The 25,444-nt window shown below is 57.2% G+C and overlaps 1 protein-coding gene across 10 annotated transcripts in view; it reads left to right on the plus strand.

Moving 5' to 3' along the window:
* Positions 1-25,444, plus strand: part of GSE1 (Gse1 coiled-coil protein) — a 418,214-nt gene that overhangs the window by 291,044 nt on the left and 101,726 nt on the right. The window contains exon 1 of one of the 10 annotated variants that reach the window (XM_067020284.1): positions 8,829-8,849. The exons of 8 other annotated variants lie outside the window; for them this stretch is intronic. Coding sequence is in view for 1 of the 2 variants with exons in the window: in XM_059045493.2 (XP_058901476.1) it covers positions 17,490-17,526 (37 nt within the window). In the remaining variant the exon portion in view is untranslated. Of the gene's footprint in view, positions 1-8,828; positions 8,850-16,589; positions 17,527-25,444 lie in introns of those variants that run through there. One more of the 10 variants, XM_059045493.2, reaches the window with a different exon arrangement.

A 25,444-nucleotide genomic window follows, 5' to 3' on the forward strand; every position in this document is an offset into this window, starting at 1 on the left:
AGTGTCCCAAAGAGGGAGGCCCCGCAACTGCCTGGGGATTCGTAAAACTGTCCAGGTCACCAGCCAAGCGTCCGTGGGTTTGGCTGAAGGCCAGGTCGCTCTGAGTTCTCCATTGGGCCCCACTGGCTTGTTTCCTTTAGGGAAGTGGGCTGACGCTTAGGCTTAGATCAGGACCCCTTCAGAAAGGGGAAGTAGAACCCTCTCGGTGAATGGACGGTGAAGTTGGCTACACGGGGTGGGAAGAGGCAGGGGCCCTTCCCGAAGCTTCGGGGGCCAAGCCACCTCCATTCCCAGGGAGGAGGGGGGGGGGCTCCAGGGTGTCTGCCACTTGGCAAACACATGCTCTTGCGGTCCCCTTCCTGAGTCAACCTCGGGCAGGGGCCTGTGATGTGGGGACGTTAGCCACACGTTAAAGATAACGGGATGCGTGGGGTGGGGGCTTGGAATGTTCTACACTTTCATCCACACCCAGTGCTGGAAAGAAATGGAGGTGGAGAGGAGTCAGGGGCCGTGAGTGACGGGTGGGTTTGGACCCAGGCCACCTGGGCCCCAGGAGGCTGCCTGGCCTGGAATGGCTGTCTCACCTGTTTTCCTGCACCCAAGAAGAAGTGATCCAACCCAGCTGAGCAGGGGCTGGGGAGAAGTGGGGCGCTTTGGGGCCTCCAAGGAGAAGCAGGCGTGGCTGGCTTGGCCACCAGTCACACTGTCAGGGCTGCCATTGCTCACGATCCGGAAGGCTCCAGAAACTCCAGAGCTGGCATGCTGGGGCGTGGCGAGGCGCAGACTGCACCGTGTGTGGAGCGCCCGCTCCAGGAGTTTGGAGGAGCGGGAGACCAAGGGGTCTGGAGCGGTGGGTGCGCCCCCAAGCCCGTCAGAGGTCCCGTCCCAACAGGTGGGGCGAGAAGGGGGCCGTATCTGCCCCATCACCTTTCCTGGGAAGGCCCCGTTAAAGCAAAGGTGGGGGGAACAAAGGTGGGGGGGGCATGACATTCAAGCCTGCCCTTTGGGGACCCAGCGGCAGCTGCAGGTGATGTTTGATGGGGCAGAGGGCCCAGGGCCCGAGACTGGGGCCTCAGGTTATCTGTGTGCAGCAGTAGTCCGTGCTCCTGCCGTCCCCGTGACGACAGAGGATCCAGGCTTGGTCGTTGCGAGGGGGAGCCTACCTTGATTTGCGTTGTCACGGCGACCGCTGGGAGCAGGGGAGCAGGAACAGGGTCAGACAGAGGCGCGAGGCTGGCTTCCTGGGAGCTCAGTGATGCTTGGCACCAAGTCAAGCTTTCAAAATTCAGAGGCTAAATGAGGAGACACAGGCTGCTTGGCCAGATCGACCTGTGGTCACCTTTGCTGCCCGGGGCCGCAAAGCTGCGGGAGGGCTGCGGCCAGGGATGCCTTCCAACTCCAGCTCCCATGGCGAGGGACACCTCCCAACCCAGAAGCTTCCAGAGTACATTCCCCGTCTGGTTTGTAGCCCGGCCCCCCCTTCTGAGGCCGTGCCCTGGGTTGCTCTGTATCCAACTCGGGCATCATTCATTCATTCATTCATTCACTTATTCAGAACCGAGTCCCCATGGAGCGCCAGACACCACACTAGGCGCCGCTGATGCAGTGGTGGAGACGCCAGGTAAGTCCCACAGAGAAAGATGAACAAGATGACAGAAATGTCAGGTGTAGATTCAGGGATGAAGTGTTCACAGAAACCCCACTGTAGAGTGAGGGGATGCGTCGACTAGGGAGGGCCGTGTGAAACTTCTTTGGGTGGCAGTCAGGGCGGGCCCTCCTGAGGAGGTGGAATGTGAATGGGGGGAGGGAGGCTGTGTGGAGAGCTGGGGAAGAGAGGTCCAGGCAGAGGGCACAGCCAGTGCAAAGGCCCCGAGGCAGGAAGAGTCCAGGCAGGCTGGTGGGGCAGGAGGAGAGGTGAGGCAGAGGCGGGGCCCGGCCCCGGGTCTTGTAGGGACTGTGTAGCCAGAATCCCAGGCTTCAGCCCAATTGTTCTCGGGGCAGAATTTCCCAGGGGTCACCTGCATGCCTCCCAGACCTGTTGTCTCCTTTAACCGTAGCTGGAAGGGGAGGAGAAAAGGCGCGCTGGCCATTCTGAGCCATTGCTGGTCCACCCCGAAGCCACCTGTGGTCACCTGCCTGGCCCGTCAGCAATGCGTTTTTAATTATCTAAATATTGCCTTTGCCCTCTGCTTCCAGCCGGGACTGCTGAGCTCTGGGAAGGGCACGTCCCTTTCAGTGGTACTGCTGGGGGAGCGGGAGGCGGCTTTGCTTCCTTGCCCGATTACAGCGACTGCAGTCTGCTGGGGTTTGTTGTCGAGAGGCAATCCAGCAGCGTGGCGGGGGGTGTGGAAAGTGTATGGTTGGGGCTAGGGCTGGCGGTGGGGTCGGAGATATAGAAATCACCCCCTGTCACCCACCTCCCTTTACCCCCCCGGCACATCCTGGCCTCATCCCTGACCGCAGCACATGTCCCTCCTTTGTCTTGAACCGTGCGTCCACATAGCCTGGGTAGAGTTTGTGGCTGGGGAGCCTTGGCCAGGGCCTGAGTCTCCACTGAAGGCGCCTTGAGGGAGCCAGCTGTGGAAACAGGCGGTGATTTGATTTTGGACTTCACCACCCTTCTGAGGCCCTGGGGAGGAAGCAGGAGGCGGCAGAGGAGGAGAGAGCAGATGTGGCTGCTTTCAGGGAAGAGGTCATGTGCCAGGCGGAGCCAGCTCATGGAAGAGGACAAAGAGGCTCAGTCCCATACTGCCGTCTCCTGGTGGCAGGATTTAGGCTGCCTTTACCGCCTTCCCTAACCCAACCTCCCTCTCACCCTGGGGAGCTTCTGGAGAGCCCTCCCCACCCCCACAATCCTCGGGCCCCCAAATCTGCCCCCCCACACCCGCCGGCATACCTTGGCTGAAGTGGTCCACAACCCCCAGGGATGGATGGAGGTATCCCACTCGGCTCCGCCATCTTGGCCGAAAGGGCATCCGCACCCGCGGCTCCTCCAGGCCAGGCGCTGGCCCTACGGGGCCATTGCTCTCCTTCCCACTTCTTCTCCCAGCCTGCCCACTCCTATAAGTGGCTTAATTAAGGAGCTGTGCGGTTTATTTATGTATGGACCTAGCCTAATTGGCGTGTTTGTCTTTTCTCATTATTCCCAGCTGGACAGAGCCGTTTGAACAACAAATGGAAAGAGGCTGGATCTCTCCAACACAGTGTCTATTTTTGAAAGGCTGCTGGGTGCCCCCGCTATTAGCTGCGTGCACTTGTTTGCCGGCTCCAGCCACATGCCCGTAAGCACTTAATTGTGGGTGCAGTTAGTCAAGGCGGGCAGCTCTCTGCAGATTTCAGGGGTGAGGGAACCTAATTACACCTGCAATTGAGTGCTTTAGTGGGGACAAAAGATGCCTGTTCAGCTAATTGCAGGCGCCAAAATTGCCCCTACAGAAAGATTCCCTGGTAGATGCTTTGAGAGCCAAGGCCAGGGATTGTAATAAAGAACGGATAACTCGAAATTATAGCGGTGGGGGGTTGCTTGTTTTGGCCTAAAGGATTCAGCTTTCTGCAGCAGCCATTACACCTCTGGGTTGTTTTTTTCCACTGCGGAGGCCGTTCTATGGCCGAGTTTGTGTTTTTCATGAGCGCCTACCTTCACACAGAGAAATGTCACAGTGAAGGGAAATTCGGGGTTAATCACCTCCTCTCACCTATTTTCTCACTTACTAGAATGATTCACCAGACTTACCTGGAACAGGCCGACCTCCCCGCTCTCCCCTCCCTGAGGGTCTCGGGTCCTAAAGAGCCCACAGGGAGCTCCTGAGCTCCCACTAGGGGTTAGGCATGGTTCTAGGGGAGGTGTTGGTGAACCGGCAGAGTCCCTGCCCTTGGGGAGACTTCATCCTGGTGAGATGTTCGACTGTGATGCTTCTCTTGTTACGGTTTCCTGTTCTCTGCACATCCCTTCGGCTTGTCTTTTCTCTCTTGATGGGAGCCAGCAGAGTTGTGGAGACTTCAATAATTCCAACCTCTCGAGTCACTGCAGATCTGCTTCTGTCAGCTGTTGTAGCTGCTGACTCCCAACCAGGAAGTGTGCGTTTCTTGGGTGACTGGTTATCTTCGACTGTGTGCTAGTCATTATATATATACATTTTTTTAAAAAATTTTTTTTAGTCATTATATTTTTTTTAAAAATGTGGAGGTATAAGTGGAAGCCTGGGATGAAGGTGATCTCCTTCAGGAGGACGTGTATTTGTTGCTGGTAGGTGCCTAGAGACACAACCGCTTTGGAGCGTGCTTAATCCAGTTCAGGATTTGACGTTCCCGGGCAGCGCTGGACATCAGCCTGGCAGTGCTTCTGTGCAAGGGCTGGCCTGCTTCCCCTTCCCTCTCACCCTGAGTGGGTACTTCTCCGGGGCCTTGGCTTATTGTGGGAAGGGTCTTCTCTTAGACCCCCAACTTGTACAGAGGACACAGGCTTCGCTTTCTGTCCCCCTTGACCTTCAAGGCCCTAATAACCTAAGTTCGAATTTCGTAGGATGGCACATGCCCTTGGGACCAATGTGGCCTTTGAGCCCAGTCAGCTCTGGGGATTCCAGTTTCCCTGTCCGTTTTGACCTGGTACTCTTGAGAAGCTGGAGGGATATTTTTATCTGGCTTTTGGGCTTGACCTTATGGAGATTACGAGAAACAGGAAGTGCAGGCCACTTCTCCGAGCAGGGTGGGGGGGGCATTGGGCGTGGCAGGGGACAGAGGATGAGAGGGGTGTCTGCTCGGCACGGAGCGGCCGAGGCTGTGATCAGGGCAGGAGCAGGCGGCCAAGGGCAGCGTCCGGGCGAGGGCCGCAGAGAGAGTCTGAAACTCAGCTGTCCCCATGGGGGCGGCCCCCCGAGAGAGGGCACTTGAGAGGGGTCGGCTGAGATTCAACCCGCGTGGAGTCGCAGATCCTGGGCCAGGGGCTTTCCTAGGAATCTCCTCTGTGGGTTCCCAGCCAGGGGCAGGACCTGGGCAATTGGAGGAGGTAACAGAGCAGGTCCATCAGGACACCTGGCTGCCACACAGCCATCACCGGTCTGACCTTACCCTTGCCACCCAGGCTCAACTCTTGAGCTTGGCCGGGTCTCACCTGGCCCAGAATGCCCCCCCCCCCCCGCCTCCCTCCCCTTGGCCTGGCTTCAGGTGCCCTTGATCATAGGCCAGTCGGCGGACGCAGCAGGTCCGTCGGCCTGGCACGGAGGGTCCGTGTTCTGTGGCTGACAGCAAGCGGGCCTGAGGACCGTTCCTGGGGTTGGGGGGGAAACATACACCGGTTTAATTCCCTGGAGTGGGAGGCACGTGGGTTTGGGAAAGGCCGCTGGGCCCTAGTGCAGGCTCCCCCCCACTGCAGGTACAGCATGGCTGTGGCCTTCTCTGGCCTTCTTTAGCACCTTGTGTTGGAGACAAGGCCACCTCGGGTCGCGAAGTGTCATCCGCAGGATCCAGCTTCGGGGCCGGGCTGTGGGAACTCGCCCTGCATGGCACGAACGTTGGACACGTGCCTACTCTGCCGAGGTGACGCCTCTGCTGCCCTGCTTGTCACCTGTGTGCCCTTGGGGCTGACCCTTCCCTCCTCGAGCTCAGTTTCCCCATCTGTGAAGGGGGCAGCAATTCTCACTCCCCAGCACCGAGGAGGAGCTCAACTGCTGCGAGAGATGAGTCACTGCCAGCTGAGTTGGGTAGTTTGGGGCCGTGTTAACAAGATGCACAGCTCGCCCTCCAGCCGGAGAGGACATTATAAAGGGTGCAGAGTCCGGAAGGAGGCCGGGTGGTTCCGAGTTTGACTAGGGCATCAGCTAGCTCCCGCATCTCTGACCTCTGGGGAGGAGCAGGGGAGACGGCTCTGGGTGTGATTGTGTGTGTGTGTGCGCGTGTGTGTGTCGAGATTTTTCAAGTCGGGGCTGGGATGCGGGGAGGGTGTGAACCCACACTCGATCAGCAGGCGCAGGAGGAAAAGCAAGCTGCACGGGGCAGCTTTCTCTTTGGAAACCTGTTCTGTTTCTTAAATGTCAGAGTGAGCAGATGGTGTGTCTGAGTTTTATTAATCACGGACTCGCAGAGCTGGAAGGCCGGGGGATCATTTAGTCTGAGCGTCCTACCGAGGAGGAGACTGAAGGCCAGAGAAGGCCACAGCCATGCTATACCTGCACTGGGGGTGGAGCTGCGCTAGGACCCAGCGGCCTTTCCCAAGCCCACGTGCCTCCCACTCTATGGAATGAAACAGGTGTATCCCCCCCCACCCCTCCGCCGCCGAACCCCCGGAACAGGCATCCTGCCTCCCAACCAAGATCTGAAGCAGAGCTGATTCTGGGAGAATCCACCCCCACAAACAACCGGAAGTCCTGTCTTTGAGACACATGGGTCAGGATTGTGGTCACCAACTGAGAATGCTCTGGCCTTGTTAAAACTCTGTTTAGCTCAGCACAAACTGGCGTTTGCCAGGTGCTGTGAGGAGACTGATGGTCACGAAGCCCTGGGGCGCTGGCCACCAGTGCCCGGTCTGTTGGCGGTCCTGCTGGACGTGCGTCTGTATCGTAGTTCATCCAAGCCACATAACTCCTCCCAACCCCAGCCCTTGACTGATGCTGTTTCCTCCCCCGTGGCAGCTGTTGAAACGGACTGCGTGTAACACAGGGCACCCGGAAGTTCACCTCACATGATGTTATGAAATTGAAACCACCATTTAAACCCAAGTGGGCAGAATGGCTCTTTTGTCCTGCCTTTCCCAAATACATCCTACAGCTGTTCCAGTTAGCCGTGAGATGGCTCCAGTCGGGGCCGCAGCCTTGGTTGTAAGCCGATGGTGGAGGTGGGGTTAAATCATACTAGAGTGTTAATGACTGATAGCAGGTACTTTTTTTCAGAGCAGGTTTTGTTTAGGTTAGAGAGAAAGAGGATTGGAGAAAAGGCCACGAGGCACTGAGGTCGCCCATCTCTAAGAGATGGGCCCCTCCCTCCTTTTTCCTGTCTGACTGCAAGTCACTACATTCCTTTCCTTATGATCCTGTTTCCTGAATCCGAAGCTCATCCCCACTTTGGAACCATCAGCCTCAGAGAGGCAGAGACAGCTGGAAGACCACAGCACCCCAGTCAGCCCCTCTAATTTTTTATATGGTAAAGTGGGGGCCAAGAGAGGGCATTTGTTTGCCTAAGGCCAGCGGTAGTGCTAAGTCTAAAAGTCAGGTCACTCAGAGCCATGGCTGGATCCTTTTTGGCTGCACCAAGCTGCTTGCCTGGGGATCTCGGGGCATCTTAGCTCCCCGACCAGAGATCGAACCCAGGCCCTCGGCAGTGAAATCACGGAATCCTAACCGCTGGACCTCCAGGGAATTCCCCTAGCTGGATCCTTTATGCAACATCACTGGCTCTCAACCAGGGCAATTCCTGTACCCCTGTGGGGGGGTGGAATTTGGCCATGTCTGGGGACGTTTTCATGGTCATAGCGGGTGTGTGCCCCCGGCATCCAATGCACACGGCAGCCCCCACGAGAGAGACGTATCTGGCCCCAAATGTCAGTGGTGCCGCACCCATGCTTTGAAAACGACCGAAAGAGGAGCTGTTCTCCGGGGACAATATCTCTTGTTGGGGACATGGCAGGAGTCTCATCGGTTCAGGCATGGCCCATCGGAGGATAAAGAATGGGCAGCTCAGGGCTTCCCTGGTAGCACAGTGGTTGAGGGTCCGCCTGCCGATGCAGGGAACGCGGGTTCGTGCCCCGGTCCGGGAAGATCCCACGTGCCGCGGAGCGGCTGGGCCCGTGAGCCGTGGCCGCTGAGCCTGCGCGTCCGGAGCCTGTGCTCCGCAACGGGAGAGGCCACAACGGTGAGAGGCCCGCGTATCGCCAAAAAAAAAAAAAAAAAAAAAAAAAAAAGAATGGGCAGCTCAGGACTTGGGGGACGGCAGAGAGATGGTAGGCAAGGGGGGTGCGGGGGGGAAATGAAGTGGGAGGGCCCCCCGGGATTTCTTTGCAAGGTACAGGTAGAGAAGTATAAAAGGGGGGCCAGGGCTCCCCCCTCCAAGTCTGTCCTACTGAAAGCTGTGCCCAGCGTGGAGAGAAGCAGGCACGAAGGCACCTCTTAAGAACCGCATCGTGTTGGCCAGAGGGCTACACAGACCTGAAGCAGTCAGGCCCAGGGGTAGACAGGCAGATCTGTGTGTCATCCTCCAACGGGTAATTACATCCCGGCAGTGACTCCTTGCCCGGCAGATGCCAGCAGCAGGAAGTGGGGAGAGCTGTTCACAAATGCCTTTTTCCCTCGCACAGGCTTTCGCCCGGTCCCTGGGTCCCTGGGTCCCTGGTGGGCAGGCACCGGTGGGGAGAAGAAAGCCTTGTCAGCCTGCTACCAGGCAGCTGAGCAGGACGGCGGCTGGAGTAGGATCTGAGAGGGCAGGCCACACACGGGCTGTCGCCGTGTCCACAGAAGGTGCCGCCGCGCCTGACCCCCGCGTTTCCCACCCCCGGAGACCTTCCTCCATGCTTTTTGACGGACGCTTGCCAGCTCTGTGCTTGCTGGCTCTGCACGAGGCAGGACGTTGACAACCAGAGCTGTCTGAGATTATGAATAGACCGAGGCCTGCCAGCATCCCGGGGTGGTGGCGCGGGGGCGAGGACAGGCGGGGGGTCCCCCTGCAGGGAGGAGCTGTGTGTCCCGGCAGAGTCCCAGACGCAGTCTCTGTCTGATTTCTCTGGCATCCGTGCAGCCCACGGGGAGGCAGCACTTTGGCGACATCACGGCGTTATGTCTTGTAAAACCACTATTGTAAAGGGTTCCCAAATCCTGAGCTTGCCCGGCATCCGTCTCCAGCGGCAGCCCTAACCAGGAGGTCAGGTACGCGGTTCGGTGTGTAGGCAGCAACGTGCGGTGTTCTCGATTTTGTTTGCTTGCCTGGCTTTTCATGAAAAGGGGGATTTAAGCCCCTTTGCCAGCTCCTGCTGAAGAGAGTTGAGGGGGACACCAGAGAGAGCAGTTTAAAATGCAGGGTCTGGATTGCAGTCGGATTTTCCTCTTACTGGCTGTTTGACCTTGGGCAAGTCACTTGACTTCTCTGGACCTCAGTTTGCTCATGTGAAAAATGCGGGTAATGAAAGATTTATTTTTATTGTGAGGATGATATAAGATAATGTATTTAAAGCATCCAGTGCAACGCTTGTCATTAAGTAACTATCCGTAAAGGAGATCTCTTGGTACGTGTATGAAACTACCATGAGCTGCTGTGACAAAGAGCCCCGGATAGCTCAGTGGCTCATCACGCTAGAAGTTGCCTTCTATACACACTCCCCAGTAGAACTATATTTCTTAATCGTGTGCCAATGTAATATATAATTGGTGGGGGCCCATGCAGGGGCCTCTGCTCTCAACAACATCTGAGGGCGTGGTGGAGGCGCTGTGTCTTCTGTACGTGGGTTCAAGGTCATCCTGGGAGCTGACATCTGGTGGGCGGACCCAGGAGGGGAACATGGATGGGGCCGAGTTATTACTTCCACTGCATTCTCTTGGCCGGAATGTGGTCATCTGGCCCCACACATCTGCATGGGAGGCTGAGAAACGTAGTCTGGGTATGAGCCGAAGAGAGAAGGGAAACAGGTTTGGTGAAAAGGCGGCCACCAGGCTTCTTGCTGTTTCTTGTTGTTACCCTGGGCCTCATGGGGCTGGCTGGGGTGCTCAAGGCCAGCAGAGCCCTCACTTTATAGGTTGATTGGGCAAGACTGCCTGGCTGGCTGTTCCCCAGGCAAATTGCCATACTCGATGATCTCCCGTAGCCCAGGCCGCTGCCCAAACCCCAGCCAACAAATGTGTGTCACCAGCGGGGGAGACAAGAGGGCAGGCAGGTCATCGGAAAGCCCTCCAGCCAAGGAGGGTTGACTTCAGCTTCACGGAGTGCAGGTGGCCTGAGTACACACCTGCCCATGGCCCCGGCATGCTTCATCTTCCTCCCAGCCCTTGCTACAGGTCTGAAGGCGAGATTGACCCAGCTGGCCCAAGGCCCATGGCATCCCGCCTTGGACAAGACCCAGGGCCTCCCTGGGTTGGCAGGACAGAGGGCATTCCATTTTCACGGAAGTGACAGGATGTATGAGTTTCCTGTGGCTGCTGTAACAAAGTACCCCAAACTGGGTGGCTTGAATCATCAGAAATTTATTCTCTCCCAGTTCTGGAGGCCAGAAATCTGAAATCAAGGTGTCAGCAGGGCCACCGTCCTCCCTATAGCGGCTGTAGGAGAGGGTCCTTCCCGTCTCTTCCAGCTCCTGGGGGCTCCAGGTGTCCTTGGCTTACGGCTGCTTCCCTCCAACCTCTGCCTCCGTCTTCACACGGCGTTTTCCCTTGTGTCTTCTCTTCTGTCTGTCTGCTTCTCTTTTTATAAGGATACTTGCCATTGGATTTAGGGCCCACCCTGATGATTCAGGATGATCTCAACTCAAGATCCTTAACTTAATTACACCTGCACAGACTCCTTCTCTTTCTTCTTTTAAAAAAAATATTTATTTATTTGGTTGCACTGGCTCCTAGTTGCAGCTCGCGAGCTCCTTAGTTGTGGCATGTGGGCTCCTTAGTTGTGGCATGCGACCTCTTAGTTGCGGCATGCACGTGGGATCTGGTTTCCCGACCAGGGATCGAACCCGGGCCCCTTGCACTGGGAGTGCGGAGTCTTAACCATTGCGCCACCAGGGAAGTCCCTAGACTCCTTTCCCAGTTAAGGTCCCATTCATGGTTCCAGGTGGACATATATTTCGGTGGGCCACCATTACCCATCATACCAGGACAGGTGGACAAGGCCGTGGGAGGCCTGGGAGCACTCCCTGGGCGGGGAGCCTGGCGCCACTGGTAGAGGAAAGCAAAAGTAAACACACCAGGCCAAGGTGGAAACAAAACCTGGGTTTGCAGACATTACCTTGACGGGGCAGAAGTTCTCCCTTTCTCTTTCAAGCTCAGACCTGCTTATCTTGAGACAGAACTTTCACTCATGTCCAGTCAGCTAAGGGCCAGAGCTGGAGGGAGGGAGAAAGTGGGTGTGTCTATTCCCTGGGTGCCCTTGGGTGCGTGGCTTCACCTCTTGAGGCCTCTGTGTCCTCGTGTACAGATCAGGGTGATGGTCATTGTAGGTCTGCCCCATGGGGTGGGGGAGGTTCCAGATAAGATAAAGCCCTTAGCAAAGCAAGTAGCATGGCTGCACTGAGGCCCTGCCCGTGGTAACTGCTATTATTGCTATTATCACTATTATCCCAAACACAGTAATTTACAACTCTATTTATGGAGTCCTTATTCTGTGCCAGGCACCAGAGTGGTTACACACCCGCGTCTTCCTGGAATGCAGGGCTGATTTCATCCCATTTTCCAGGTGAGGCAACTGAGGCTCAAATGGTGATGTCACTGCCTGGGGGCACACGGTGGGTGGGCGGCCCAGCCAGAATTTGAACTCTGCTATGTCCGACTCCAAGCTGATGGTTATGAACATGGACTCTGGAACCAGCTCAGCTTCCCATCCCGGCTCTGCCCCTTCCTGGCTGTGTGTCCTTGGGCAAGATGCTTGGCCTCTCTGGGCCTCATGTAGAAAACGGAACTCCTAAGGGTGACCTTGAACACAGTTGTCATGAGGATCTAATGAGTTCTCTGTGAAGAGTGCTCAGAACAGCATCTGACATGATTATCTCAGGGAGGGAAATGGAGGGGGCAGACCTAAAGGGGCATTTCAGCTCAGCCGTGTGGCCTCCCAGCGTCCCCACGCCTTCACTCCCTAGAATCCTTGGGGAGCAGTGCCCCCTCCAGAAGGTGAGGTCGCAGCCTGGCCTGGGCAGCCACCAGAGTGCCAGTGGGCACACAGAGGCCCTGAGCTCTCCCGCTCGGAGCTGGCCACTACAGCACAGCGCATCCAGACCCTGTCTGCGGCCTCAGTGTCTGCAGCACGTGCCGGGAGGCTATTTTTACTGCATTCAGCTGACACTCTTGGCCGGCTAGGCTGTCTCTGCTGTGGCAACGGCAGGCCCGCTAGAGGGAGTCTGGGGCCCCTCCATTTTGAAGGTGCAGCTGGGGAGAGGGGGAAGGAGGGCCTCCCCCCCCCCCGCCTCTTGTGGCGGGGTGTCTGGTGGGCTCCACGCCGCTTCCAAGAAGCAGCCAGCCCCCAGCTTGTTTCCCCATGGAGAGATGAAGCGCTTTTCTTTTCTTTCCTTTCCACTGGGCCCAGGACATGCCCAGAGCTTCCCTCTTACCCTGGGTTGGCTGCCAGCTTGGGCAGGGGTCTCTCAGGGAGGTGGGGATGGGTTTGCCCTTCAGTGGTCCCAACTGTGAAAAGGGACACTGGAGGCTCGGCCTGCACCGACTGCTGCCTTTTTTCTCTAAATGCCCGACTCCTCCCCAGAGGTGAGCTGGGAGAGCGGGAGGAGAGGGTATTGCTGGGACCAGGCTCTGTGAGAGAAAAGGGGATGGAGAGAGGTGTAACCCATCCTTGTAGATAATCCCGCTGAACTGAAGTCCCTAGAAGAGTGCTGTCCTTCTCACCTGGGCACCTGGCCAGCTGGTCCACGTGTGGCCCAGACTGGCTGCCCCTGCCGCCCCTAGCCGGGCCATAGGCACCGTCCGAGGAGGGGTGAGTCCCCTGGAAATTGAATGGCCTTAGTGATGGGTTCCAAAAATGACAGCCAAGCCACAAGGGCCGGTGGGAAAGGAAAAATCCTTCCAACTCCCCGTTCAGCCACATTATGGCAAACAACCGAGCCATTCAGTGGAGAGGCAGCCCGTTAAGCAGGCTGCTTGGCATGGCAGGGGTGCTTTATATTTTTCAGCTGTTTTGGCATCAGGTCGGGAGCTGTGGTGCAGCCACCCTCCCATGGTAGATTTTATATTTTCCTCCGTTATAAACGTCCCTGTCACCAGGAAATGTCAATAACCTACTCTTGAGCCACCCAGACGCAGGGCCAAAGGAGACTTAGGGTATCACTAGAATCTCACAGCTTACCTCCTGCCCCAGGGAGTGGCTAAAAGCAATTAGGGCTTGGCCTGAGCATTTTGAGATAATTTGATGCAGGCATTCAACTACTTATTGGGGGGAGATGTTTGCCTTTTGACCAGGAAGCAAAGATAAGCGGGTGCTGGCCTGGCAGTGTGGGGTCTCCTATTCCCTCTCTCCCTTTCTTTTTTTTTTCTTTTTCTTTTTTTTTTTTGTGGTACGCGGGCCTCTCACCGCTGTGGCCTCTCCCGTTGCGGAGCACAGGCTCCGGCCGCGCAGACCCTGTGGCCACGGCTCACGGGCCCAGCCGCTCTGCGGCACGCGGGATCCTCCCAGACCGGGGCACAAACCCGCGCCCCCTGCATCGGCAGGCGGACCCCCAACCACTGCGCCACCAGGGAAGCACCTCCCTTTTTAAAAAAAATTAATTTATTTTATCTATTTATTTTTGGCTGCGTTGGGTCTTCGTTGTTGCGCGTGGGCTCTCTCTAGTTGCGGTGAGTGCAGGGCTTCTCATCGCGGTGGCTTCTCTTGCTGTGGAGCACGGGCTCTAGGCGCACGGGCTTCGGTAGTTGTGGCTTGCGGGCTCTAGAGCGCAGGCTCAGTAGTTGTGGCTCGCGGGCTTAGTTGCTCCGCGGCATGTGGGATCTTCCCGGACCAGAGCTCGAACTCGTGTACCTGGCATTGGTAGGTGGATTCCTAGCCACTGCGCCACCAGCGAAGCCCTGTTCTCTCTGCCTCCTACTCCTCTTCTGCTCTCCCACCACCAGCCAGCCAGGCCCGGGAGCTCTGCAAGGCTTCATGGTGCCTCTCCTCCCACAGTTTCAGTCTCCCCTGGAGTGGCTGTCTCCAGGGGGCCTTGCATAGAAGCCAAGCCATTAGAACTCAAGACTACAGAGGCCCTCTGCCATCCCCAGTCTGGAAGCATTCTCCACAGGTGGCTCCCAGCAGGCAAGCTTCTTTCTGGCACCATCTTCTCCACTTTAGCAGGGGAAGGGGGGCACCCAGCAGATTGGGGGAGCATCCCTCCCTCTGTACCCTGCCTGTGATTGGCCCATAATTACAGGTTTATTGCCTGTACAGCTATTGTGTAATGACATGTTTGCAAATTAATTTTTATGGCTTCTGCCATTAGCATATACAGTAGAGGAAGGTTTAGTATTAATTACTACTGTTGTTCGTGTAATCCCGGAGAATTAAAAACCAATAAAAGAATGACAACAGAAACTGATAGTTTAGGATCTTTGAAAAATAGTTCTCTTTTCCCCCAAGTAGAATCAGAGATTTTCCGAGCTTATGAGGAGTCAGGGGGGTGGGCAGCAGCTCTCCTGGGCTGTCCGTTGTGCGCCTTGGTGCCCCCCCCCCAACTCCCAGAAGGGCGCAGATGATCAAATATGTGGGTGGGAGGCGAAGGCTGGTTGCGAAACGGACGCCGGTCCGGGGTCGGGCGGGCAGGTGCTGGACCCCGACCCCGCCGTGCCAGGCCGTTGTCTCCCTCGCAGGGCCGCAGGCGGCGGCGGGCGCAGGATGAGGCGCGGGGAGCGCTGAGCGCGCCGCCACGCAGCCCCGGAAACAAAGGGCCGCCGCCGCCGAGGGCCGGGCGTGACCTCCGGGGTCAGCGCGGGGCGGAGCGGCCAGATGCTGGCGGCGGGCGCCGGCGGCCCCGAGCGGCCCGTTTCCTCCGGGTCAGCAGCCCCAGCGACCTCCCGGGTGCCCGCGCGCGCTCGGCCGCCCGCGGGGAGGGGGCGCCGGGCGGGCATGCCGCGGGGACTGGGGCATTCAAAGATGCTCCTCGCACCCCCGGCGGCCCAGCGGGCGGAGAAGGCAGCCGCCTGCGCGCTGCACCCACCCAGACGTTGGCGGCGGCGGGGAGGAGCGCCACCCCTCCCTTGGCTCTGAGCGCTCCGCCCAGCCCATTTAAGATATTCTTGCAGGGTGGGCGTGGGGGGGGGGTGGCAAAGTGGGGTCAGAAGGCACGCGGAGTCCGCCCACCTCCTCCAGTTTGCCCTCGGGAATTGTCCTCTAGAGTATCATATTCCAGGAGTCCAATTGTCACCCGAAGCCGCCGCGTTTAACGGGGACCCCCGGGGCTGCCTCTGGGGACCCCTGATTTACGCAGCGGCTGGAAAGCGTTGGCAGGAACCCAAGCCTGTCGTGGTCGCGGTGACCTGCCCTGCGTACCTGCAGGCTCAGGTCTGTTCCACAGACCAAGGTGATTGTACCTGGGGTCAAAAGGTGACCCCTTAGTGTTACCAAGTCGCGATTCCGGTTGGTTGTGCCACTGAGGGACCGGCCCTTCGTAAGGTAAAAGGGCTTGAAAAGAAATGGTCACATCAAGAGGCAGCTTTGCAGCGTGCGTTTAAGTGTGTGTGCGGGCGTGGGTAAATGGATCCTGTCTCTTTAAAATCGCTGGGCTGGACAATGAGCGCACAGGATGTGGTTTGGCGGCAGGGTTTTTCCCCCTTCGATTTGGGGAATTATCACATGGGGCCTTCATGAGCTGGTGTGAAAGAGAGGCGGGTGGGGAGGAGGGATACAGGCTCCACACTCACTCACACATACTCTGTGCAGTTGGTCGTTTTCTTAAACCAAATTAGCCAGGGCTCTCGTTACTATGGTGCAGCCCGGGCTTGCAGAATCCCAGTAATAGCATTTATTAGGTCTATTTGCCTGGAAGCATGCCTTGCCGGATCTGATAATGCACCAGTGCAGGGAGAGTGTGGGAGATGGTATCAAGCATTTGATTACACTTGCAACAGGGATTTTTGAGGGGTGGTAGGGGGTGAGAGGAAAAGGAGAGAAGGAAGCCGCTGGCCTTAGGAGCTCACCCTGGGCCGGGCCGGTGTGTTTCTGCAGCCCCGTGTGGGTTTCACAAAAGGCGGGCCAGAGCTCCCGGAGCACGACTTGGGGACCCTTCTCCCAGGCCCCGGCGGCGGCTGAACTCCCGGCTCCCGCAGCTGTCAGACGTGGGTGGGGAGGGAGGGAGGAGGGGCGGGCGGGCGGGCGGGCGGCCAGAGCGCGGAGTTGGGCAGCCGGAGGGGGGACCGGCGGCGCCCGCAGCCGCCCACAGTTTGCAAACGGCCCCCGCTTTGGGGCAGCACCCCGCCGCCAGCAGCATCACTCTCCCCGCGTTTGCAGAGGGGAGCCCAGCTCTCTGCGCCCCGATCCCGGTCCGCATGGATCTGCTGCCCGGCGCGGCAGCCGCGCGGGGGGAAGCTCGCAAGTGAAACTATTATTATCGCCCTGCGAAGCATGGAGCTCTTGGAAGATGCCGCGTAGAGACGGAAGGAGCCGCCGCCGCCTGCAGCCGCCAGCCGCTGCGCCCCTACCCTTTCGCTTTCATTAGGGGAGACAAATCTGCTGTCAGGCAGCCAGCTTTCCAATTTACCGATAATGATTCTTGCATGAAAATTGATCGAGGGGCTCTCCACCGTCGTGCGCCGTCGCCTGCCCGCTCTCCTCCTGCTGCTTTTGCCTGGGCGCCCGAGCCCCCGCGAGTCCTTTCTCCTCCTTCTCCCACCCCTGCTCTCTGAGTCAGTGGTGGGACGCCGGGCCAGGGAGATAACAAAAAAAAAAACAAAACAAAAAACGGGGGGGGTGTTGGTGGCGAGAGGGGGAGGGGAGCCGGCTCCTAGGCCTGGTTTCTCCTGCCCGGGACTTGTTTGCAATCGCTGCCTCTTATTTACGAGAAGAAATCTCCCCCTCGGTACTTCTTGGCTGTTTGGGTATTAATTTTCTCCTCTCTCCTCCCCGCTCGCCCCCTCCTCTTCTCCCCCCCCCCCGCCCCTCCTCACCCAGTAGCTAAGGGGAAACGAAAACAAAGCCGATTTCTCCTTGGCAACAAGAGATACCCCCTCCCGCCGACCCCCCTTCCTTCTTCCTTCTGTTTCTGAACGTGAAACCCTGTTGGAAACAGGTCTCTTGACCCTCGCCCTTGACATTCAAATGGCTGAATGGAGGAGAGATTGCTACTCGCACGTCTTGGGGGCTGCTTTTTTCTCTATCTTTTTTTCTTTCATATGAGTAATCCCTGAAGATCTTAACCCCCCAATTTCCTCACCCTCACCTCCCCCCTTTATTTTTCTCGCGCTCCTCTCCGCTCTCCCGCCTGCTTCCCTCCGCCGTGCGCCCCCCTCCTTTTTTTATTTGCATCTCAAGTCCAAAAGGCAGAAAATACACACGCGGCGAAGACACCGGGCAGCCGTGGAGGCTCCGGCCCGTCCTTGGTCGTCAATTACCTCATTGTGGATCTGCCAGGGCCAAGGTGGCCGAAACTGCCCGGGCGCTGGCCGGAGAGAGAGCCTTTTGATCATTTTAGGGAGGAAAAAAAAAAAAAAAAAAAAGACTGATTTTTTTTTTTTTTTTTTTCCCGTCGCTGTCCGGATCGCTCTTCTGCCTTTATTTTATTGTTTTGGGCATTTTTGAGCGCCGTGGCTCTGACGGCGCTTTTTGTCTCCTCGCTGGGTTGTAATATTTTTTTTCCTTCTTCATCCCTCTCTGGCCACTATGGAATTCTAATCTGAATCATGTTTGGATTGAAGCCGCCTCTGTATTACTTACCAGGTAAGGGAGCTCTGTGCGCCGGTCCCGCGCGGCGCCGGCGCGCCCCGGACCCCCAACCTAACTTACCCCTTCCAGACCCCTCCCCCCACCCCGGCCTGGGTCGGGGCGGTGGGTCCGCCGAGGCCCCAGCAGACCGGCGGGCGCGCGCGGCCCCGGCCGCTCCCGCTGCGGTCCAGCCGGCGGTGTGTGCGCTACGTGCGGCGGGGAGCGCCCACCCGGCCCGCCGCCCCCGCTGCGCCGCCGCCGGGGGTTGCGCGTCTCGCTCCTTTTGTCTGCCTGCCCGGAGCCGGCTCCGGGGCGGCGGCGCAGCGAGCGGCCGGGGCACTCGAGCCTTCCAAGGTGAATTAAGCACCGGGTGTGAAGTTACTTTCCCGCAGGCCGCCCTGATCGGGTAGCATGCGCCCCCCCGCCCCCAGTCCCCGGGCTTATTTTCCTCTCCCTCCAGCCAGCCCCTTGCGCGGTCTCTGCGCGAGCGTGGCGCGCACGCCCCCCGCCCCCCTTCCTGCCTGGGATTCCCTGGAAGGTTTTGTGCCTGCGGAGGTCGGAGGAGGGGGCCGGGGGAAGCTCTGGAGGGTGGTTGGCGTGGCTTCCTGTTTCCCTAACCTTCCTGCGCGCTGACAGCAGCCTGCCCTGTAACTTTCTGTTTCGGGGCAAGTCGCGCTTGCAGCCCAAAGGGGAGAGGGTGACAGCGGGAGGTTTGGGGAGCCCCTCTTGTGTTGACCTTATTTGCACTTTGAAACCTTAAAAATAGTTACATGTAGGCTAAACGGAAGCAGGCGAGCCAGGGTTCCTGGTGAGGGAGGTGGGGAGCCTTGGTGATCCCTGGGGCCCTCCTGGCTGGCGCGCTGTCACCCCCTTCCAGAGCCCCCTCGGGTCACGAGTAACTCACCAGGCCTGACCCCCGGTGGGCCACGTGACCCGCAGGTCAAGAAGGCTGGTGTGACCACTTGATCTAGGAATGAGCTGTTTTTATTTCCCTTTCCTTCCTTTCAGAGGTTTATCTTCCCTGGGCGTTGACACACAGTTCCTATGGAAGTTGGGGCGTCCATGGATTAGGGGGTTTGGGGGGACGTTGGGGCGCAGTAGGGAGGAGAGGGGAAGCTTCTGGGCTTCTTATGTTGGGGCTTTGAAAATTCTGCATAGGAGGCCACCAGAGGAGGTTTACTGTTTTGCTGGCAAAAGGTGCACGTGGCCGGGTGTTGGGTTTTGAGTTTTTCCCTCTGTGTTCAGAAGCCCCTGTCATTTTGTCTGAGGCTCCCACAGCTGTCCTGGATCCCTTGGGAGGAGGATGGGGGCAGGGAATGGGCCCGGGAAGGACCCAGCTCTGCTAGATCGGGCCCTCGCTGACCCTGAAACGAGGGCAAACGTTTTCACCAAGTTGATAACATAGAGGGAGGCTACAAGGGGGAAAAGTGGAAAGGACTTCTCCCTTCTGTGGGAAATCTGTCCACTTACTGTTGTTGAGTTTCTTTGTGGCTGTTTTGGGTCCCCAGCCCTTCCCAGGAACCGACAAGTTCTACGTCTCTTGCGTGGTGTTTCCACCACTTGCACAGGAAGAATATTTCTCAGGGTCTGCACTTGATCTCTTTATCTTGTATCTCTGTGTTCTTGATCTCTTTTTCCTTCACTGCCGGAAACGCAAAGCTGGCACTTCTCTTCCCTCTGCACTACATACCCTGGGCAGGTCCGTTCCACATTAAAGCCGGAATCCCCAATTGACAAAAGGGTGCAGGACCCAGTGCTCAGGTTCAGAGCCGGCTCCCCCATAGGTAGACCCCGGGTGGCTGAGAGCTGGTGCCGGGGCCCTTTAAACCCAAGCCCTGGCCCAGCGCTCCTGCTCTGGTTGGTGGCTCCTGCTGGCCTCTCCACACCCACACCCACCCCCACCACCCCGTTTGTACCTGCAGCACCGCCCCCAGAGCTGCACCTTGTCTTGTAGACACTCACTGCATGATTGTGGCAAGAATGGATCTTCTTAAGTTCGTTGCTCTTAAAAGCACAGGTGTTTGTAATCTGCACCCCACTTTACCTGCCATCCGGTGACTGCTGCTGCACATTCATTCATCAGGTAACCAATTGTCTTTTTACACTGGGAGCCTCGGGGAGAAAAGGAGGAAGTGTCAGGCCGGGAAATGCAGAGCAATTAAGGAAAATCAGTCCTGGCTGATGTGAAGCCCCAATCTGCAGAGGTGAGGGCTGCTGGTCGGGACCCTAGGGAGGGAGGTCAGTGCACACGTCCTCTGGGTCTGTGGAGGCAGATTTGTCCTCCACTAGAGTTTGCTTTTTTTTCAGTTGCCCAACTAGGGTTTGTATTTTATAATTTTGCTGTCATAGTGTAGAAAGAAGAGCCATGGTCAAGTGGCTTTGCTTCCCTGGGCTTCGGTCAGCTCATGTTAGAGTAGGAGATGGAATTGTAAAAGGAATGACTTGATTCTTGTGGTCTCCCTCAGGCTCCCTTGCAAGTGCTTTCTGGGAAGGGGTCCTGTAAATCTCATTCCCACCCCTGAGCTAAGTGCTGCCGTCTGCCCATTTCACGGATGAGGAAAGTGAGGCTCAGAGGAGCTAGCAGTTTGCCCAGCTGGGAAGTGGTAGAGCTGGGACGTGAAGCTGACCACTGCCCGCCAAACTGGCCCAGGACGGAGGGGCCCGGATGAGGCCAACCCAGCATGCTGTGACTCTGTGGCCTTAGAGGCCTGACACCTAGGTGCTCTTGAGCTTCTGGGACCCCGTTGTGTCCCCACAGCCGGATCCTGTCACAGTGTCTGTAACTACAGAGAGCCGGGGCCCAGAACCTGCCCGTCCAGCCGTTCCCGGGGGGTGGGGGGTGGCAGTTCATTCACAGGCTGGCATCAGGCATCACTCCTCCTGTGTGACGGGACTGAGGCCAGGCAGTGGAGGTTTGAAGTCCCGCTCTGCCTCTCCGGAGCCGTGACCTGGGGCAGGTGGCTTGAGCTCTCTGGGCCTCAGTTTTCCCATTTGTGGAATGGGATCCATAATAGGGCCTACCTACCCTCAGCATCAGCGTATGGCAGGCGTTGGTCCTCTGCGAGCCTGCTGCTTGACTAGGTGAATAAAGTTTTCTTGGCACGTGGCCCCGCCCAGTTCCTTGATGTGTTATCTGTGGCAGCTTTCGAGCTAGAGCTACAACAAGTCGGTGTGACAAGGACGGCCAAGCCTAAGGCTCATTATCTGGCCTTTTACAGGGGAAGTGTGCTGACATCTGGTGTAAGGGATTAAACGAGTGAATCCTTGCAGGGTGCTGCGGGCAGTGCCTGAGATGAGGTTAAACACTTCGCAAGTGACAGCTATAGTAACCGTAATCATTATCGTTAAGGTGGAATTATTTGCAGACAATCGCAGGGCTTCTTAGCAGTTGAGCTGGACTTGAACTCAGGTCTTTGGACCAGGCCCCTTGCGCCCCAGGACGCAGTGTCTGGCCTCTGGTCCTCATTCACCGGTGGGGATGCTTTCTGTGTCAGGAGAAGGCAGCACAGAGAGCTGGGGACTGGTGGGTAGTGGTCGGGGGGGGGGGTCTCTGATGCCTCTTCTCAAAACTCTCTTGTGCGCACATCCACGCGCCCAGCTACTCCCTTTCCTGAATTCCCCCAGACTGCGAGCTCCACGCACGTGGGGACTGTGTGTTTCTTTCCTGCCTGACTCAGCGCCAGACCAGTAATAATAAAAAGAATAAGGAGGAAGAGGTGGCAGCAGCCGGTCCTTCTGTGGTGCCCATTCCGTACCAGACATGGTGTCAATGCGATCCCATTTGCCACCTAAAGAAACCGAGGCTCGGAGAGGTTGAGGCCGCACAGGCAGTAAATGGTGCAGCAAGCCGGGCTTTGACCCCGGGCAGTCTGGCTCCAGAGTCCCCGCTTAATAAATATTTGTTGAACGAGGGAGGGAGGGAGGGAATTGGCCGTTGGTGTTGGCGGTGGCGCCCTGCTGGCCCCCTTATCTTGTTCCTGGAGTTCGCGGAGGGAGGACTCCTCAGCTGTCAGCTGACCCCACCCTGGCCCCATGCTGAACTCTGGGTGACCCTGGCTTCCCCTGGGGATTTACTGTCCGCTGCTGGGAAGGACACTCCAGATTCTCCAGTGAGGAAACTGAGGCCCAGAGAGGGCTGGGGCTTGGCCCAAAGCCACATAGCTTGCTGGAGGCTGCTCTCAGAGAATCCAGGTCTCCCCAGAACATTTTCTCTTCCCCCAGCCCCTCTCCCCCGAGGGTCAGCTGGCCTGGGCCCCTCTCTACGCATCCTTTGACAGGCTTGCCAGAGATGGGCTTCCCCTATGGGGAGCTGGTGTTGCCCGGGAGAAGTAAACCTAGGCCCAAATGGCCGGTGCGGAGCTGCCTAGATTTTCTTTTTTACCCCCTAGACTGCTTCCAGAAAGCCCCGGGGTGTGGCCGTGTGGGGGTCTGTGCTCAGGCCCACCTGGTCTGGGGGAGGCAGCTGGAGGTGAGGGCAGGCCAGGGCCGTGGACCTCCAGCTGCCAGCTGCCAGATCCCGGGTTGCCCCCTCAGGAGCTGAAGCTGGGAGGGGAGTGGGTTGTCTGCAGTTGCCAGCTGTGACCGAGCTCATGCCCAGCTCTGGTTCATTGTGGGAAGCTGCTGGGTCATGAGCAAACCCCACGGCTCTGGGGGGGCTCTGGAACCACCCAAAGCCTGTTCTGGGGGCAGGATGGGCCTAATGGGATCTGACTCAGATAAAAGGACAGCACTGCCATTTCAGTTGTGATAGAGAAAGCTGCTTATTTACAGCTCAGAAACTCAGCAGGGACAAGCGTTTCGGCTCCCATCTTGCACTTTGCAGGCAATCACTAATTAATCTTCCGATACCCCTGAGAAAGGGGGAGGGGCCGCCACGTTTCCATCTGTCAGGCTGGGAAAGCCAGGGACCCTTTTGTCCCAGCTGCGGCCCAGCCCTCTACCAAGGGGCCTGGTCTGGTTCCCACCCCCCTGATCAATTTGGTTCTCATTAAGATTTTTTTCTTGCCTTAAATGTGTTGTTTTTACTCCATGGGTGGGAATCTGATATGGCCCCATTGGAAACTCTCCTGCTCCTTCTTGACTCTTGGAGTCAGGAGAAGTTTCTTTTATGCTCTCGGAGCACTCATTACTATACCTGGATTCCTGCCCTAGAATGGGGCAGGGGCAGGGATGGTTCGCTTCCTTCTGTGCAGGAGGAAGTGGAGGGTTGGAGGGCAGCAGGCCAGGGCCACCCAGCTCCCAGGGACAGAGCCAGCAGTGGGATGAAGTGTCTGGACCTGGGCTTCTGTTCCAAGTCCCGGGCTCCGTATCACTTGGACATGGCCATGTGTGAATGGAGCAGCCCCACTGTGCTTCCTTCTCTCCAAGGTCAAGTACAGATGGGCCCCTCTGGTCATCTGGTCTACCCCACGCTTTGCAGCTAAGAACACGGACATCGGAAGACCTTGAGGGACCTGTTGATTTCTTTTTTATTTACTTATTTATTTATATAAATTTATTTATCTTTGGCCGCGTTGGGTCTTTGTTGCTGTGCGCGCGGGCTTCCTCTAGTTGTGGCGAGCTGAGGCTGAGCTGGGGCTGCTCTTCGTTGCGGTGCGCTGGGCTTCTCATTGTGGTGGCTTCTCTTGTTGCGGAGCAGGGCCTCTAGGCATGCGGGCTTCAGTAGTTGCAGCTCGCGGGCTTTAGGACCCAGGCTCAGTAGTTGTGGTGCACCGGCTTAGTTGCTCCATGGCGTGTGGGATCTTCCCGGACCAGGGCTCGAACCCGTGTCCCCTGCATTGGCAGGCGGATTCTTAACCACTGCACCACCAGGGGAGGCCTGGACCTGTTGATTTCTAATTCTTAGATTTTTGGTGAGATTGGGCTGGTAGATGTGGCCTCTTCATCTACTAGGGAATGTCCTATCATACTGTACTTTGCAGGGAAGAAAAAAATCGGGCTTTAATAATTAACCCCTGAAGTAACCCTTTCCCAAAGGACAGTGGCCTCACCTCTTACAGGGTCTCTCAACAAGGCAGTTCTACATTCATATCTGGAATTGTCTCTCCTTGCTGGTCTAGCTACACAATCAGAAATTCTGAAGCCACTCGGGCAGGTGGGGGGCAATGTATTAGAAAGGACGAGGGACTTTGGGGGTGAGGGAATAAAAATAGATGCAGTGCATTTTTTTTTTTAAAGAGCCCCGTATAGATTTAAAGTCCTTTTGTTAATTTAGGAACATAAAACCATGTGATGTATAGCTTAGTTTGCTCGTAAAATTACGAAGTGTGGCATACTTAGAGCTGTAAAAGCTTGGGGTAAAAGGGAAAAAAATCAGTGAGAATTTTTTTTTACAAGTCTTTAGGGGAAAAGGCATTTTTCCGGCTTGTTCCCACCGATGCCAGGGCTTCCACAGCTTGGGGTTGATGGTTGCCCTCAGCCTGGATTAGAGCTGAGGGCAGTGCTTGTGGGGGGCTGGCCGAATCTGAGTTAATCTGGGCCCAGGTCTTGCCCCCAGAGCCCGAGCCCCCCCAGTGGAAGCCCACAGCCTTGAAGGATCAGGGCCTTCTTTCTCCCTCTCCCCCTGCAGAGAGACAGGAAGCGCCCTCTGACCAGGCCTGGACTGCCGCCCAGTGGGCATTTGGCCACTTGCTTAATGGCCTGCGGGGTTGAGATGTCATGGAATATTGGGCTTGGAAGGGACCTCAGGGGTCAGATGGCCCAGCTCCTCCCTCCTCTTGATTTGCTGGTCTCTGAGAGTCACACCTGCCATGCCACCGTGGGTTGTTAGAACGTTGCTTTTTACAGGGAACACAAACAGTGCATTTCACCTAGTGCTGTGCTCCTGGGACGCAAAACCAGTCTGTCCCCTCCTAAATACCACCATTTGAGCTGGGCAAGTGCTGGGCCCTGTGTTGACCCAGAAGAAGCAGCGAAGGAGGTCTGTGTCTCATCCTCAAGCCGCTTCATCAAGGAACAGGGAGCGAAACGGGTGAGGACGAAGTGCTCTGGAATCTCCCGGGATTAATCACCCTCGTGGAGGAAATCCAGGGAGCCTCCGTGGAGGAGGTGGCATTGGAGGCAGGCCTTGGAAGTGAGGTGTGCAGAGGCGGGGTCAGGCTGGGTGAAAGGAGGCTAGTACAGTGAGGAGGGATGAACAAGGATAGGGAAGCCACTCTTAAGACATTCAGCATGTTAAGTTCATGCCAGGTGTGCTGAGAACTTGTGTGCTGGGCCGTCCCTGCCCTGGTAGAAGTGGGGGATGTGGATTGAGTAATTCAGGGTAAAAAAAATGCTGGTGCCCAGGGGCGTGTGTAGAAATTTCTGGGAGTGCAGAGGAAGCACCGATTGGTTTTGAAGTAGGAGTGGAGTCAGCATCTGAGGCCACAGAGAGGAGGTGAAGTTTGAGCTGGCCTTTCTAGTCCGGGCACTTGAAAGGAAAGGCCACCAGTACTGCCCTGATTCTTAGAGGTGCCCGCTGGTGACAGGGCTCTGAAGCCTGCACATCCTTTAAAGAGGGTGTCTAGACAACAGGACCCCTTCTACACTGTGAGGGCCCTGGACCTGAAGCATGGGAAGGAGAAAGTGAGTGCGCAGGATGGAGCCTCACTCAGAAGGGGCCTCCCTGGCTGCCCAGTGGGCCCTTGGGCCTCTCTCCCCACTCTGGAGACCAGGCAGCAGCACTAGGACCAGCCCTTGCCCTCAGAGAGTGGGGGCAGGGCAGGCAGGGCCCAGCTGGCGGGAGGCAGCCCTGTACCCGCAGGGGGCTGGGCCAGGCCCCTGGAAGATGGCGGCCTTCGAACTGGGCCTCCCAGGAAGGGCTAAAAGGAGAGTATTAGGGGAGAGGAAAGCTTGGCGAGGAGGGATCAAGCAGTGTGGTGGGAAATGAAGCCACTGGGTGGGTTGGAACCACATATGCAGTGTCTTGAATGTCGTAAGGCCAATGACACGTGAC

The sequence above is a fragment of the Kogia breviceps genome, chromosome 18 (genome assembly GCF_026419965.1).
Source record: "Kogia breviceps isolate mKogBre1 chromosome 18, mKogBre1 haplotype 1, whole genome shotgun sequence".
Taxonomy (NCBI): Eukaryota; Metazoa; Chordata; class Mammalia; order Artiodactyla; family Physeteridae; genus Kogia; species Kogia breviceps.